Source organism: Saimiri boliviensis, chromosome X (assembly GCF_048565385.1).
Source record: "Saimiri boliviensis isolate mSaiBol1 chromosome X, mSaiBol1.pri, whole genome shotgun sequence".
NCBI lineage: Eukaryota > Metazoa > Chordata > Mammalia > Primates > Cebidae > Saimiri > Saimiri boliviensis.
Window position 1 is genome coordinate 65,916,903 of NC_133470.1, and position 18,281 is coordinate 65,935,183.

The 18,281-nt window shown below is 35.6% G+C and overlaps 1 protein-coding gene across 13 annotated transcripts in view; it reads right to left on the minus strand.

Moving 5' to 3' along the window:
- The window catches only part of ATRX (ATRX chromatin remodeler), a 312,128-nt gene that overhangs the window by 133,499 nt on the left and 160,348 nt on the right, over window positions 1–18,281 (minus strand). For all 13 annotated transcript variants that reach the window (XM_074391843.1, XM_074391840.1, XM_003936850.4 and 10 more), the window contains 3 exons: window positions 13,920–14,057; window positions 12,356–12,531; window positions 10,172–10,289 (listed from right to left, as the gene is read on the minus strand). In XM_074391843.1, the coding sequence (XP_074247944.1) occupies window positions 10,172–10,289; window positions 12,356–12,531; window positions 13,920–14,057 (432 nt within the window). The remainder of the gene's footprint in view (window positions 1–10,171; window positions 10,290–12,355; window positions 12,532–13,919; window positions 14,058–18,281) is intronic.

The following is an 18,281-nucleotide window of genomic DNA, read 5'->3' on the forward strand; positions in this document are numbered from 1 at the left end:
TACAATGATACCAAAACCAGACAAAGAGACAAAAAAAGAAAACTATAGGCCAATATTCCTGACGAGCATTCATGCAAAAATCCTCAACAAAATACTAGCAAAAAAATTGAACAACACAGTAAAAAGGTCATTCATCATGACCAAGTGGGGTTTATCCTAGGGATTCAAGGATGGTTCAATTTATGGAAATCAGCTGAGTGTGGTGGCTCATGCCTGTAAGCCCACCACTTCAGCAGGCAGAGGTGGCAGGATCCCTTGAGTCCAGGAGCTCAAGAAAATCCCAGGCAATATAAGGAGACCTCATCTCTACAAAAAAAAAAAAAAAAAAAAAAATACACACACACACACACACAAGGAAATCAATGTGATACATCATATCAACACAATGAAGGATAAAAACCATATAATCATTTAAATTCATGGTGGAAATACATGTGATACTATTCAACATCCCTTTATGATAAAAAAAAAACCCTCAAAAAACTGGGTATAATAGGAACATACTTCGACATAATACAAGCCATATACCACAGACCCACAGCTAGTATCATACTGAATGGGAAAAAACTGAAAGTCTTTGCTCTAAGATCTTGAACACAACAAGGATGCCCACTTTCACTACTGTTACTCAACATCATACGGGAAATCCTAGTAAAAGTAATCAAACAAGATAAAAAAAAATAAAGCACATACAAATTGGAAAGGAAGAAGTCAAATTATCCTTGTTTGCAGACGACATGACATTATATTTGGGAAAAAACCTAGACTCCACCAAAAAACTATTAGAAACGATCAACAATTTCAGTAAAGTGGCAGGTAACAAAATCAATATACAAAAATCAATTGGCACTTCTATATGCCAACAGTGAACAATATGAAGAAATCAAGAAAGTAATCTCACTCACAATAGCTACAAATAAAATAAAATATTCAGGAATTAACTGAATTAAAGAAGTGAGGCTGGGCACAGTGGCTCATGCCTGTAATCCCAGCACTGTGGGAGACCAAGGCAGGCAGATTACTTGAGGCCAGGAATTCAAGATCAGCCTGGCCAACATGGCAAAACCCTGCCTCTACTAAAAATTCAAAAATTAGTGGACTGTGGTGGTGCACACCTGTAATCCCAGCTACTCCAGAGGCTGAGGGACAAGAATCGCTGAAACCAGGAGGCACAGGTTGCAATGAGCCAAGAGCACACCACTGCACCCCAGCCTAGGTGAGAGAATGAGACTCTGTCTCAAAAATAAACAAAAAGAAGTAAAAGAACTCTACAATGAAAAATATAAAACACTGATGTGAGAAATGGAAGAGGACACCAAAAATGGAAAGACGTTCCATGTTCATAGATCGAAATAATCAATATTGTTAAAATGTCCATACTACCCAAACGAATCTTCAGATTCAAAGCAATCCCTATGAAATAAATACCAATGATATTCTTCAAAGAAACTGAAAAAACTACTCTGAAACGTATATAGAACCATGAAAGACCCAGAACAGTGAAAGCTATCCTGAGTGAAAAGAACAAAATGGGAGGAATCTCATTACCTAACTTCAAAGTATACTACAGAACTACAGCAATCAAAACAGCATGGTACTAGCATAAAAAGACACAAAGGCCAATGAAACAGAATAGTAAACCAAGAAACAAGTCCACACACCTACAGTGACTCATACTTTACACAGATGCCATGAACATATATGGGGGAAAGGATAATCTCTTCAATAAGTGATACTGGGAAAATTGGATATCCATACAAAGAAGAATGAATCTGGACACCTATCTATTGCCATATGCAAAAATCATGTTCAAATGTATTAAAAACTTAAATCTAAGACCTCAAACTATGAAATTACTAAGAGACACCATTGGTGAAACTCTACAGGATACTGGACTGGGCAAAGATGTCTTGAGTAATACCTCAAAAGCAGAAGCAACCAACTCAAAAACTGGACAAATGGGATCACATCAAGTTAAAAAGCTTCTGCACAGCAAAGAATACAATCCAACAAAGTGAAGAGACAACCCACAGGGTGAGAGAAAATATCTGCAAACTACCCATCTGACAAGGGATTAATAACCACAATATATAAAGAGCTGAAACAAGTCAAATGGAAAAAATTCTAACAATCCGATTTAAAAGTGGGCAAAAGATCTGAACAGACATTTCTCAAGAGAAGACATGCAAATGGCAAACAGATAAAAGAAAGGTACTCAACATCATTGGTCATCAGAGAAATGCTAATCAAAACTACAATAAAATATCATCTCACCCCAGTTAGAGTGGCTTTTATCCAAAAGACAGAAAAATGCTGGCAAGAAGGTGGAGAAAAGGGAACTCACATACACTGCTGGTGGGAATGTAAATTAGTACAACCACTATGGAGAAAAGTTTGGAGGTTCCTCAAAAAAGCAAAAATAGAGCTACCATATGATCTAGCAATCCCACAGCTGGGTATAAAGTCAAAAGAAAGAAAATCAGTATATTGAAGAGATATTGGGACTCCTGTGTTTGTTGCAGCACTGTTTACAACAGCCAAGATTTGGAAACAACCTAATATACATCAAGAGATAAATGAATAAAGAAAATGTGGTACATGTACACAATGGAGTACTATGCAGGCATAAAAGAGAATGAGATCCTGTCACTTTAAACAACATGGATGGAAATGCAGGTCATTATGTTAAGTGAAATAAGCCAGGTATAGGAGGACAAATTTCACATATTCTCACTTATTTTGGGAGCTAAGAATTTTTTTTTTTTTTTTTTTTTTTTTTTTTGAGGTAGCTCTGTCACAAAGGCTGGAATGCAGTGGCACAATCACAACTCACTGCAACCTGCCTCCAAGGTTCAAGCAATTATCCTGCCTCAGCCTCCTGAGTAGCCAGGATTACAGGCACATGCCACCATGCCTTTTATATTTTTTTTTATAGATAGGGTTTCACCATGCTGGCTAGGCTGGTCTCAAACTCCTGACCTCAAGTGACCCATCTGCCTTGGCCTTCCAAAGTGCTGGTATTATAGGCGTGAGCCACCATATCCAGCCAGAAGCTAAAATTTAAAACAACTGAACTCACAGAGTTCATTATTTCACTTAATAGAATGATGTTTAATAGAAGCTGTGAAGGGTCGTAGGGCACAGGGAAAGGAGGGATGGTTAATAGGTACAAATATATTGTTAGACAGAACGAATGAGATCTAGTGTTTCATAGAACAGGGTGACTACAGGCAACAGTAATTTATTGTACACTTTAAAATAAATAAAATAATATAATGACTTGTTTGTAACACGTCAAGGATAAATGCTTGAGATGGATACCTCATTTAACCTGATGTGATTATTAAGCATTGTATGGTTGTATTAAAAAATCTCATGTATCCCAAAAATATACACACCTACTATGTACCCACAAAACTTAAAAAAATAAATTTTGTCTCTATATACTATCATGTCACCTGCAAATTGAAATAGTTCTACCCCTTCCATGACACTGTGGAATACTTTTAGTTAATTTTCTGGTATGACTGTCCTGGCTGGAACCTCTAGAAAATGTTAAATATAAGAAGCAAGAGTAGATATCCTTGCTTTGTTCCTGACCTCAGGAAAAAGCCATTGAGTTTTACATTTCAATTCAATTCCTCTTAATAGCATAAGACACACATCTAAAGAGAAAAACTACTTAGCTAAAAGATATGTCAGAACATACTAACTTAACGCAGCAGAGTTAAAGCAATCAGGAATATGGAAGAGATTTTTTTTTTTTTTTTTTGAGGCAGAGTTTCGCTCTTGTTACCCCAGGCTGGAGTGCAATGGCGTGATCTCGGCTCACCGCAACCTCCGCCTCCTGGGTTCAGGCAATTCTCCTGCCTCAGCCTCCTGAGTAGCTGGGATTACAGGCACGTGCCACCATGCCCAGCTAATTTTTTGTATTTTTAGTAGAGACGGGGTTTCACCATGTTGACCGGGATGGTCTCGATCTCTTGACCTCATGATCCACCTGCCTCAGCCTCCCAAAGTGCTGGGATTACAGGCTGAGCCACCGCGCCCAGCCATGGAAGAGATCTTAAGACACATGGTTGACAGAGTACGAAAAGCTGATAAACGTCTTATCAAAAGAGAGAGAAAAGGCTAGAACAAATTTGAAGAGGTAATTTAATACACGTTATAAACACAATTCTACAAATTTGAAAATATTAATGTGTACACTAAAAAATATTTTGTGGCATTATCTTTTTGATAATTTTGCTATGCATTTTCATATATATCCTTTATATTTCACAGAAATGGTTCCTATTTCATAATCTTTATTACATAATATATTCAATATATTCCTAAATAGTAACACATGATATTCCTTGTTACAGTATTTAACGTATCTTCTTGCATGGTATTAGATTATGTTGATACACCATAATATAAACTATCCCCAAAAGTTGAGGTTTCCCGTTAATTTCACATTTTTCATTATTATAAAGAATGCCACAACAGATAACATTTCACTTTAGGTCACAAGCTAGATAATATAATTCCAGCCACTGAAAAAATACATAAATACATATAGTATATAAACACAATGTATACGTATTGCCTGTTTATGCCATTTTAAGTGTCACACATACATTTTAAAAACTGGAAAGCAAAATATCAAATATTAATAAGAAGTTGCAAATTCTAATTTATGAGATTATAGGTAGTTTTTATTGTATTAGTGCCTTTATATATTTCATATATACTTCACAATGAACACATTGCTATTTCTGCAGCCAGAAAACTAAGCTTTGAAACAAACCCTGAGATTAACATCCTTTAATATAAAGCTCTGCATACATTTCTGACCATTATCTTTGGAAAAAAGCTTACAACTGAAATTAATTTTGATGTCCCTTCCCAAATTACTATCCAATTTATGTTACCATCAAGAGGGCCCATTTCTCTATAGCCTCAACAATACTTGGTATCATTTATCTTTGTCAATTTAATAGTGTCCTAGGTTTAACGATGACTCTGACAATATAACCACGTTTGGAAATTACTATTGTACATTATTTTCCTGGCTTGAACTACACTATCCCAATGTTAGTCATAATATTTTTGAACACTAAATTTAACTTAATAACTTATTGAAATAGCTAGACAAAGCCAGGCATGGTGGCTTACACCTGTAATCCCAGCACTTTGAGAGGCTGAGATGGGAGATCACTTGAGCCCAGGAGTTCAAGACCAGCCTGGGAAACATGCAAGACCCCGTCTCTATATATAAAATTTTAAAAATAAATACTTAATTAAAGAAATAAAATTTTTAAAAATAGCTAGAATTTTGAATGTTCTCACCACAAAGAAATGACAAGTGTTTGAAGTGACAGATATGCTTCTAGTTTTATTACAGAATGTATACATGTATAAAAATATCACCCTATGCCCATTAATATACACAATTACTATGTGTCAATTAAAAACAAAATGAAACTTTAAAGTGTGTTTCTGATTATGGACATTCTACATATATGTATATTTCTTGTATTTTGTAATTTTGCAGAAATAGATATAACAAGTAAAATACAAAAGAATTAATATTTCCATCACTTAGAGAAAACCACCAAAGTTAACATTTCATTGTCATTTCCCCATGTTCCCCTTGTCTAGGTAACACTCATCTCAGGTTTCAGCTCACCCCTTACCAAAGTTACAAATTTACAGCAATGGTTCTTAAGCTGATGGTCCGTCAAAATCACTTGCAGGGCTCATAAAAATGTAGATGCATGGGCCCCACTCCAGACCTTTTGAATCAATCTCTAAAGAGTGGCACTTGGGTTCATGCATTTTTAGAGAAAAAAGCATATTATTGGGCTGCATTTGGGGGTACTTTTTAAACTCTGGCAAAATATACATTAAAAATTTTACTGTTTTAAATAAGAACACATAGACACAGGGAACATCACACACTGGGGCCTCTCGGGGAGTGGAGGTCAAGGGGAGGGAGATTACTAGGACAAATACCTAATGCATGCAGGACTTGAAACCTAGATGACGACTTGATAGGTGCAGCAAACCACCACGGCACGTGTATACCTATGTAACAAAGCTGCACATTCTGCACACGTATCCCAGAACTTAACATAAAAATAAAATAAAAAATTTACCACTTTAACCACTTTTTAAGTACACAATTCAGTAGCATTACATATAATCACAATGTTGTACAAACATCATCACTCTTTATTTCTAGAACTTTTTCATCATTCCAAACAGAAACTTTGTATCCATTAACAGTAACTTCCCACTCCCTTCATCCCCCCCCCACCTGGTAACCACCATTCTACTTTCTGCTCATAGAGTTTGACTGCCCTAGGTACCTTTAAACAGAATTATACAGTATTTGTCCTTTTGTGTCTGGTTTCTTTCACTTAACATTATGTCTTCACGCTTCATCTATGTGGTAGCAAGTGTCAGAATTTCCCTCCTTTATAAGGCTCAGTAATATTCCACTGAAGTATGTCCATACCACATTTTGTTTATCCATTCATCCATCAATGGACAATTGGGTTGCTTCCACCTTTTTCACCATTATGAATGATGAAGCTATAAACTTAAGTGTGCAAGTATCTGTTTGAGTTCCTGCTTTCAATTTCTTTTTTGGTATACCTATAAGTGGAACTATTAGATCAAATGGTAATTCTATGTTTAATTTTCTGAGTTACTACCAAAATGTTTTTCCATATCATCTGACATTCCTACTAGCAATGCACAGAGTTCCACTTTCTCCACCTCCTCACAAGCACTTATTTTCCTTTTTTTTAAATAATGGCCAGCATAATGGGTATGAAATGGTATCTCACTGTAGTTTTGATCTGCATTCCTTTAAGGAGTAGTTACATGTTGAGCATTTTTCATGTGCTTAATGGCCATTTGTATTATCTTCTTTAGAGAAATGTCTATTCAAATCTTTTGCTTATTTTTGAAACAGATTGTTTCTTTGTTGTTGAGTTGTAGGAGTTCTTTATCTAAGTTGACCCTTGTGCACCAAAGGTTTAAACCACAAGGGTCCACTTTGTATGAGTGTTTCAACCAAATGTTGATGGAAAATATAGTAGTCAGAGAATGTAAAACCCATGTTTGGCTTTTCATCTATGCAGGCTCTGCTGGATTTGTGTATTAGCAAATTTTGGTATGCTCATGGAGAGCCTAGAACCAATGCCCCACATGTACCAAGGGACAACTACATTCTGCATATGAATCCCTTATCAGATACATGTTTTGCAATATTTTCTCACATTCTATGGGCTATCTTTTCCCGTGTTCTATTTTTTGCATAGCTGTCAAAATAAGACAGTGTGTGGATTTTAATATTAAGTTTAAAACCAGATTAATATTTAGTTATTAAAAAATTAGGTATCCACATGCTTATAAAACCTTAAGTATTTACTTGCAGAGGCTTACATGTTATTATAAACTTCTGATACCTGACAATAAAAGGCAAACCACAGAATTACACTGAAAAAAGAAAACTAAGAAAAATTAAGAGGATTTTAGGTTTCCTCAATATTCATTAAAAGCCAGTCCCTTAGGACTTTCAAACTGCAAATATTAAACATATTATAAATTATCACTAATAAAATTAACATGAAACTCCTGCTAATGTTAAAAGCGAAATTTGCGTAAACTTCTTAAAAGTAAGCACAGTCTAAAAAAGCCTAATTAGAAACAAAAAAATTCTGGAATATTTAACAGATACCAAACATTTTAAATGCAAGTAGGATAGACAGGTGACATTTCAAGAGAAATACTGTGAAGATCTGTAGTGAGAATCAAGACAGAGTAGCCATTAATATAACCCATTTGGCCTTTTATGAATGTTTTTCAAAGGGGCTATTTAACTCAGCATTCTACTCTACAGGTAATATTGCATTTGGTTAGAGGAAAACCCCACACCCTAAAACTGAAAGATTCATTGCACCAGATAATAATTTAACAATCATATCTTTTCGACTTTTAGCTATGGCAGTTAGTGCTTTAAATATTTACTCCTATCAATGATAGTCACAAAGAATAAAGCAAAGCCCTCTAAATTCTTAAAAAACTGCATTGCTGTCAAAAAAAGGTTTTTAAATTTTTAAATATTGATACATAACATTCATACATATTTTGAGAGTACACGTGATATTTTGTTACATGCATAGAATGTGCAATGATCAAGTCAGGGTATTCAGGATATCCATCATATTGAGTATTTACCATTTTTATATGTTGGGAACATTTCAAGTCCTCTCTTCTAGCCATTTTGAAATATACAATGCACTGTTGTTAACTATCATCACCCTATTCTGCTATCAAACAGTAGAACTTATTCCTTCTATCTAACTACATGTCTGTAACTATTAACTAACCTCTCTCTATCCCTCCCTCAACACATACTTCCCAGACTCTGGTATCTATCATTCTATTAACTACCTCCATGAAGTCAACTCAGAAGTAGAGCTTAACATCTATACCTGAGCTGTTAACATTTGTGACTGATTGTTGTTGCTGTTGTTATTATTACTGTTGAGACTGGGTAGTGCTCTGTTGCCCAGGCTGAAGTGTGGTGGCAAAATCATGACTCACTGCAGCCTTGACCTCTCAGGCTCAAGCAAACCTCCTGCCTCAGCCTCCCAAGTAGCTAGGACTACAGGTATGCACTACCACACCTGGTTAATTTTTTTATTTTTTTGTGGAGATGAGGTTTCACTATGCTGCCCAGACTTGTCCCGAACTCCCTGAGCTCAAGTGATCCTCTCACCTCGGCCTCCCAAAGTGCTGTGATTACGGGCATGAACCACTGCGCCCAGCTTATGATTGGTTATTAAAGACAACTAATTCTATAAAACCTAAAACACCATTGTGAGCATTTTCCCTAATATGAAACATTTTAAAAGAAAAAAATATTAAATGGCCAAATTTACTACTCCTTAGCACTCAGACATTAATGAAAGACAGATCTGAACATCCCTCTTAAACTACACAGCAACTCTCTCATTGGGGTAACTGTATTTGGTTATTTAATTATGCCTGTAATTTTTATTATTCATAAAAGAATAGTATAGTAGTATCTACCAGCTCCTGACAGATATACAAATGAAAATGTGTGCTTTATTGGAACTGATTTTCTTCCAAAAGTCAATACAAAAATTGTTTTTATAAGACCAAAAAAGCAGTTCCATAAAACACTAAGATTCAAATACTGGTTTCCCCGGCAGAATGTTTCTTGAGGACCAATCATCATTCTACTCTCTAGGATGTCCTGCTGTTACAAAAAGAGTACCACTTTAGTTAAAGTGAAGTATCATTTTAATATGTGTGTACACACTTCCATTCTCCTTTATTTTTTTGATTACTGTATCCACAATGGGCCAAAGAGCACTCTCTAACCTGTATCTCCTAATTAAATCTGTAATATCATTTGGGTAAAGGTACGACAATAAGTGACCAACAAGTAAGAAATCTCACTCCAGATCAAAGATTAGGTTTTGTTGGGTGAAGACGAACACTTTGAGGCACAGAGGAACACACACACACACTCTTATTGATGGTAAAACAATACCTATTCATTGGATTTTCTGAAAGCATAGAAAAATGCAAGAAATAAACTAGGTCCTCATAACAAAAGCACCCAAAAAACAACTTCTGTTAGCATTTTGGTATATTCTAGGCATTTGTGTGCATTTTTATAATAACACGAAGAGTACACTATATGCCTTGCCATCTATTTTACCTTTTTTTGCCATCAACCTTTATTAATTGAATAACTGAGAAACAAACTCATGAATTCAACTTATATGCCTTTTATTATTCATGTGGGTGAAACTTTTTCAAAAAATACTCTGGAATTTTGTAGATCTTCTTTTATGGATTTATTCACATTCATAATTTTTCTGAAATAAAAGCTCTTTACAAATTAAGGGCATTACTCATATATGCTGTATATGTTTTTCATCAGTTTGCTTCTTAATTTTATTTTGACAATATCGGTGTTTTTTTAAATTAGAAATATTTTGTGCTTTCAAGCATACCCATTTTATTCAAATGCAAAATTGTAAAAGAACAGCAGATATAGTAAAATTACTAGAATAACCTTCTTTGGAAAAAGAATATCTTTATAGAGAAAATAAAATCAACAAGGTGTACTGGTTACCTGTTAAGTGATCTAAGTAGTACTGATAGAGCTTGCACTGAATAGGAGTCATTCTCACAGCTAACACATACTCGTGTTTTGGAGGCAAGAATTTTGTTAATGCTGTATAATCTTTCCTCTGTAATTAACAAGAAAGACAATGAAAATTAATCTAAATATTTAACAGGAATAAACTGTTTACAAATTCTCATTGCTTATAAATGAAATATACACATAAATAAATAGGCACCAAACATACAAGAAAACATTTTCTTAAATATATTTACCCTTTCTAAACCCACAATTATTCACACAATGCATTTCACATGACTATACAATATGGTACATTGGTGAAAAGATACTACAACACACCAGGCAGGTTTTAAATTGAAGTAGTAACATTACCAAATGAGCAATTTAAGTTTTCAAAATGGTCTTCTCTGTACAGAAAAAAAAATAATAATAACAAAAGGGGGTGATGTGGTAGGTAGTCTTAGCAAAATGACTTGCTTTAATCATATAGTAAAACCTAGGAATCAAAGTCTAATGCAGTCTTGAGTTGGCTTCTGAATAAGATATGCTAATATGTCAAACAATAACATATAATTTTAGAGGGAATATTTGCCCAATTAAGAAAAGCAAGTCATGTACCAGCACTCTTGAAACCATTTTATTATAAGGATAGAAAAACAGAACACCAATGTGCTAAATAGAAACAACTACTTCAACCAGAACGAAAAATCCTGCCTGGGTAGTAGCAGCAATATGGAAACAGAGTACTTCCTAGTACATGTAGCCAACCTGACCAAACGGGATAACTATGCTTTATAACGATGGCAAGTATAGTCATCCCCCAGTATCTATAGAAGACTGGTTCCAGAACCCACCCCCACCTCCACAGATACCAAAATCCATGGAAGCTCAAGTCCCTTATATAAATAATGTATGGTTTTGCATATAACCTATACATATCCTTACATATACTTCAAATAATTTCTATACTATTTAAAGTGCCTGACACAATACAAATACTAGGTAAATAGTTGTTATACTTTACTGTTTAGAAAATAACAAGGAAAAAGTCTGTATATGTTCAGTACAGACAAAATCATCCATTTTTTTCTTAACTTTCTCTTTCTTTTCTTTAAGAGACAGGGACTCTATCATCGAGGCTGAAGTGCAATTGCATGATCTCGGCTTATTTCAATCTTGAATTCTTGGGCTCAAGCAATCTTCCTGCCTCAGCCTCCCAAGTAACTGAGACTATAGGTGTCTACCACCATGCCTGGCTAAAAACGTTTTTTTGTAGAGACAAGGTCTTACTCTGTCATCCAGCCTGGAGTGCAGTGGCATGATCTTAGCTCACTGCAGCCTTAAACTCCTGGGCTCAAGTGATCCTCCCACCTTTTCCTCCCTAGAGTGCTGGAATTACAGGTGTGTACCACTGTACCTAGCCTCTATCCATTATATCTATTTTTTTTTAATATTTTTGAACCATGGTAGATTGAATCCATGGATGTGGAACCCACAAATATGAAGGGCAAACTGTATATCCAACAAAAAGAATAGCCTGTCTCTTTTGTTAAAACATCTTTGAGGCTATCATTAGCACCTAATGTCTGCAGAGAAAGTGCGTATCTCGAGATCTATTAACTGCTGGCTCAGTCTCTAGATACTTATCCATTCATTAATAGAGATTCACTGAAAATCTGTATGTAAATGACACCACTAGTCTGTTCAGGTTATTGTATATATTTGGAAATAACAAAACTGTTTCTCCAAGATTACTTTAAAAATGTCTCTTTTCTTAATTCATACTGGCCTTTCCTACAACCATTTCAAAAAAGTGAGATTATAATACTATACTATAGAATTAGGGTGAGCATAGAAACTTCATCATAACAGCTGTGTTCCTCTTAAGGAACCCCCTATCTTAAGGGTGAAAAATCTAAACATTAACATAATAAGATGTGAGGCTTTACACTTGGCAAATGAATTAACTATGTTTTCAACTTCTCAGCGAACTTATTTTTTAAAAGTTGAATGCAGCATTAATTTTTGAAGACGATGCAAGGAGATATAACTGAAAAACTACTGAGAGCAGGAAAGAAAATACAAAATTATTAAACTTTAAGCTCAGAAAGTATTTTGGGATTGCAATATAAAAAAGTAACAATATTTTATTACTTTGGAACATATTTGTACCTGAACACATCCAGCTAACATCTCATAGAGAATGTGAGCACGTTTTTTCATCACTCTGACATCTACCATGGTAGAATCTGCACACTGACCATTTTGAATTGGATTTATAAATCTATTCCTGAACTCCTTAATGGATCCAAGTAAATTTTCCTTGATAAAGTTAACCATACAATGATCTAAGAGAGAAGACAATTATTCATTAACAACATTAACAATGGTTAAAAAGACTCAGAAAAATTCCCCAATGAAATGCTCATGTCAAAAACACATGCCATGGAAGCATCAGAATTGAGCTACAAAGAAAGAATATCAAGCTAAGTATAGAATAAACACTGGTTATAAGTATGATCTACAAGCAAATTACCAAGACAAAGGAGAAAATTGAAGTAATAATCATCCCTAAATACTAGACATGAATTTAAAAAAATACCTAAGGACATTTTATTCAAACTCCCCATTCTTTATAAGAGATATGAAGTATAAAACAAGTGATCTATTCTAACCATGATTTTATGGTCAGTGAGGATATCCTGTGAAGAAATGAGATACTAAGTCAAACCAGTAAAAGGAGGTAATAAGCTACTATGCAAGTAATTTACATTAACTGATTCATTTACAGAATAATCAAATAATATTTGAGAGATCAAATAATAACAACTGTTATTCAGTATTCAGTTGGGGCTACATAAACAGTAAAAAAAAATGTGATTACTAATATATTTTGTAAAAATTAATAGAGCTATCACTTGTCCCATACTATATAGGACCACAATATGAAACAGTTATTTCTATAAATAGGGTAATAGAACAGATAAGAGGGAAACTGGAACAGATAAAAACAAACAAAGTATATGTTAAAGTGAAATAACTAGTATTACAAATAATAAAATAGCAAAAAGTTACCATAAATACACTAAAGGAATGTAATACACAGAAAAATAACAAAAAGCCATTACAATGGGGAAAAGAAAAAAAGTGAGAGATTGTAAAAGGAAATTTCAGTTTGTTACTTGCTGAATAATCTCATGTTCCCTTCTTTAGTGTCACCACAGACACAGGAAAACGACGGAAATTCACAAGACATTTCCCTAGGTTCACATCAACTACCTCAGCAAACTGTCATGCCATGGATTCAACAAACCTCTCCTTCTCCCATCTTCACTTTACTGAAATGTTCACGGTTCCCATTTCATTTTGATTTCTTAACAGTACATGACCCCAAACCAGAACATCTCCTTAAAATTACCCCAAGTAATCACATATGCTTATATACTTTTTAAAGCAATCATTAAGACTTCTGATACTCTTGCAATAATTCAAATTCCATATTTACATCTGAACACTCACAACAGCATATCTCTTTACTGTATTTTACCACTCGTATTTATAAAGCATCTCATTTGAAAAGTATGTTATTCTTTCACAGTAGACTAAGATGAAACTATGTAGATCATGGTCCAGGACTACACTAGAGTAAGTAGAACAAAGGCAAATGGCAAAGTCACAAAAATATTATCTGAGGAAATACCAATATTCTACTGCATAATCAGAGATATTAACTCACACTCAATTAGGTTATTTTGAAGTGGTGTTCCTGTTAAAATAATCCTCCTCCTTGATCGTATAGAATTCATAGCTTTAGAAACAGCAGATGCTTCATTTTTTAGAATATGGCCTTCATCACAAACAACAAAATCGGGGCCTACCAAAATATATAGAAAAAAAAACACAATATAATAAAACTGAAAATGTGATCCATTTAAGTAAATAAAGTTAATCCTCTTAAAGTCCTGATCTTGTAAGAAGATAAAATGACATCACTGTAAGTATAAACATGTTTTATCTGCTTCTGTATTTGGTTAATACAGCACTAATTGTATTAATTATATCCAAGCAGTAGAGCATTGAAGTACCACTATAAATGATGCTTAAGGTCCTGAGTATAGAAAAATAAGCACAAATAAAAACAACAAGACGGAAAAAGATCCCCCTAACCAATAGAGCGTATTTTTTTAAATGTCTTTTAAAATTGAAAACAGTCTCTAAAGCTATTTCAGCATTAGTATATCAACTTAAACTATCAGCAAGGACTAACAGCAATAAAAATACACATGAAAAGACAAATTTCAAAAGTTATATTTTAAGAATGATATATGGCATAATAGATAATATAATATTTCCCACTTATTCCAAATAACTAACTTTCATTGCCAGAGAGAAATTTTAACTGACAAAAGAAAGTGAAACTGGTTGTTACATGGGTATGGAGGGTAGGGAGAACACCTTTCTAAGCTATAAAAGATCTTAAAAGCTTAAACTCAGAAAATATTTAGAGATTGCAATATAAAAAAGTAGCAATATTTTATTATTATGGAATGCATTTGTACCTGAACAAATATGTTCCATAGCATTTGTGGACTCTTTTAGAAGAAACAATAAAGGCTTATTTGTTAAAATAACAGATATATATTTTTCTTTTTTTTTTCTATTTGAGATAGTCTTACTCTGTCACCCAGGCTGGAGTGAAGTGGTGCAATCTTGGCTCACTGCTACCACCTCCCAGGTTCAGGTAATTGCCTCAGCCTATTGAGTAACTGGGATTACAGGCACCGACGACCATGCCTGGCTACTTTTTTTGTATTTTTAGTAGAGACAAGTTTCACCATGTTGGTCAGGCTGGTCTCCAACTCCTGACCTCAAGTGATCTGCCCACCTTGGCCTCCAAAAGTGCTGGGATTACAGTCATAAGCCACTGCACCCAACTGATACATATTTTTCTAAAGTATAATTCATACTCAGTTTGCTTGCTGGTTAACATGCATGTAGGCACGTATTTCTTAATTGCTGATTTCAACAAAGCAGCTGTCAAACTATCCCCCATATGGTAAGCATTAGAGAAAATGTAACCTTTACATGACTTCAAAGTAACTGCTTCAGTATGATAGATCAAATAGTAACAACTGTTATTCAGTATTCAGTTGGGGCTACACAAATAGTAAAAAAAATAGTAATAATAATTACTAATATTTTGTAAAACTAAAATCCCTACCTAGCTTTGTATTTAAAAATTACGTATGCCTTACTTTGAATCCTAAAACATTTTCTACAAGAAGAAATGCCTTTTACACAAGTGATTTAAATGATTTTACCACTTAATATTTGGTATCCACCATATTGAAATGGGTACTCTCATATACTCTGTGGGAGTCTAAATTAGTATCAAAAATTTTGGAAGTCAATTTTACAGTAACTATCAAAATGCGAAATGTGTACACCCTTTACCCATATTTCAATTTCTAGGACTTGGTCCCAAAGATATAATTCCACAGGCACCCCAAAATACATAAAACAATGTTCCCTGAGCACTGCTTTTTATGGAGGAAAATTGAAAACAGCCTGAAAACTTGTCAAAGGAGATCTGGTAAACGGGGCTTAAACTATGGGATAATGGAGTAAGTCACAGAGTTAAAATTAATTATACATAAACACCCCCACTGGAAAAGCTGAAGATTTGTTTGCAAGGAAAGTTCCCAACTTTACCAGTAGTTGAGTCAAGTTAGAGAGCCTAGCCGAGGGAAAAACAGGGGTAGAGGAAGTAGCGGAAAGGCACTGGGATCTGGCTCGATCCCCAAGCAGCCCATACTTGCTTGGCACCACAGGGATCCATCAGGAGGGTGGCCAGAGGGGCAGGGGGTAAAACTCCACAGGGAGAAGGGCTTCCCTAGCTTTGCTTTGTAACAATTTGAACAGGGAGAGAAGCCTCATGGCCAGAACTTCCAGGAGCGCGCAAATCCCACTTCCAGACTTCCGGAGCAGGGACCCAGACCGATGGACGACTAAAATCCTTTTCTTTTGCGGCAGAGGCCACGGTGAGAATGAGATCATCCTTTAGGTTTGCGTGGGAGCTGGGTGAGGCCTGTGATTGCTGGCTTTCCCCCACCTTCCCTGACAACCAGCATGACTCAGCAGAGGCAACCATAATCATCCTAAGTACACAATTTCAGTGACCTGGGAATCTCACCCCATATCCCACAGTAGCCAGAGCAAGACCCACCCAAGGAGAGTCTGAGCTAAGACACACCTAGCCCCGCCCCCACCTGATGGTGCTTCCCTACCAACCCAGATAGAGGAAAACAAAGGACATATACTCTAGGGCCCCGCCCACCGCTGGTCCCTCTCCACACTACTGCAGCTGATACATTCAAAGTGCTACCTCCTGGCAGGGGGCCAACCAGCACAAAATTAAGAGCATTAAACCAGCAAAGATAAGGACCTCCATGGAGTCCATTGCATCCTCCCCCACCTGCACTAGTACAGGCGCTGGTATCCACAGCTGAGAGACCCACAGACCATTCACATCACAGGACTCTGCAGACAAACCCCAGTACCAGCCCAGAGCTGGATAGAGTCACTGGATGGCTAGACCCAGAAGACAGACAACAATCACTGCAGTTCAGCTCACATGAAGCCACATCCACAGGAAAAGGGGGAAAGTACATCAAGGGAACACCCTGTGAGACAAAAAAAAAAAAAAACAAACAGCAGCCTTCAGCCCTAGACCTTCCCTCTGACACCCTTTTCAACAAATGGTGCTGGGATAATTGGCTAGCCACATGTAGGAGGAAACTGCATCCTCATCTCTCACCTTATACAAAAATCAACTTAAGATGGATTAAGGACTTAAACCTAAAATCTGAAACTACAAAAATTGTAGAAGATAACAGTGGAAAAATCCTTCTAGACATTGGGTTATGCAAGGATTTCACCACCAAAAACCCAAAAGCAAATACAATAAAAACAAAGATAATTAGCTGGGACCTAATTAAACTAAAGAGTTTTACCTGCAGAAGAGGAACAGTCAGCAGAGTAAACAGACAACCCACCGGGTGGGAGAAAATCTTCACAATCTATACATCTGACAAAGGACTAATATCCAGATTCTACAACGAACTCAAACAAATCAGTAAGAAAAAAACAATCCAATCAAAAAGTAGGCTAAGGACATGAATAGACAATTCTCAAAAAAAGATATACAAATGGCCAACAAACATACGAAAACATGCTCAACATCACTAATGATCAGGGAAATGCAAATCAAAACTAAAATGTGATACCACCTCACTCCTACAAGAACAGCCATAATCAAAAAACAGTAGATGTTGGTGTGGATGTGGCAATCAGGGAACACTCCTACACTGTTGGTGGGAATGTAAACTAGTACAGCTGCTAGTGTGGAGATTCCTTAAAGATTCCTTAAAGAACTAAAAGTAGAACTACCATTTGATCCAGCAATCCCACTACTATGTACCTACCCAGAGGAAAATAAGTCATTATCTGAAAAAGATACTTGCACATGAATGTTTACAGCAGCACAATTCACAATTGCAAAATCGGGGAAACAACCCAAATGCCCATCAATCGATGAGTGGATAAAGACACTGTGGCATATACATATGACAGAATACAACTCAGCCATAAAAAGGAAAGCATTAACAGCATTTGCAATTATATGGATGAGACTGGAGACTTACTTGAAGTAACTCAGGAAGGGAAAAACAAACGTTGTTTGTTCTCACTGATATGTGGGAGCTAGGCTATGAGGAGGCAAAGGCATAAGAATTACACAATGGAATTTGGGGATCTGGGGGGAAGAGTGGGAGGAGGGGCAAGAGATAAAAGACAACATAAATGGTGCAATGTATACTGCTCGGGTATGAGTGCACCAGAATCTCATAAATCACCACTAAAGAACTCCCTCATGTAACCAAATACCACCTGTTCCTCAATAACTTATGGAAAAATAAAATAATCTGAAAATACATATATACATCTATGTGCAAACCTTAATATGACAAATATATTATTAAATAAAAAGTAGTACGTTGCAGAAGTTACCTATATTATAATCCTGTTCGTATCCTTTTAC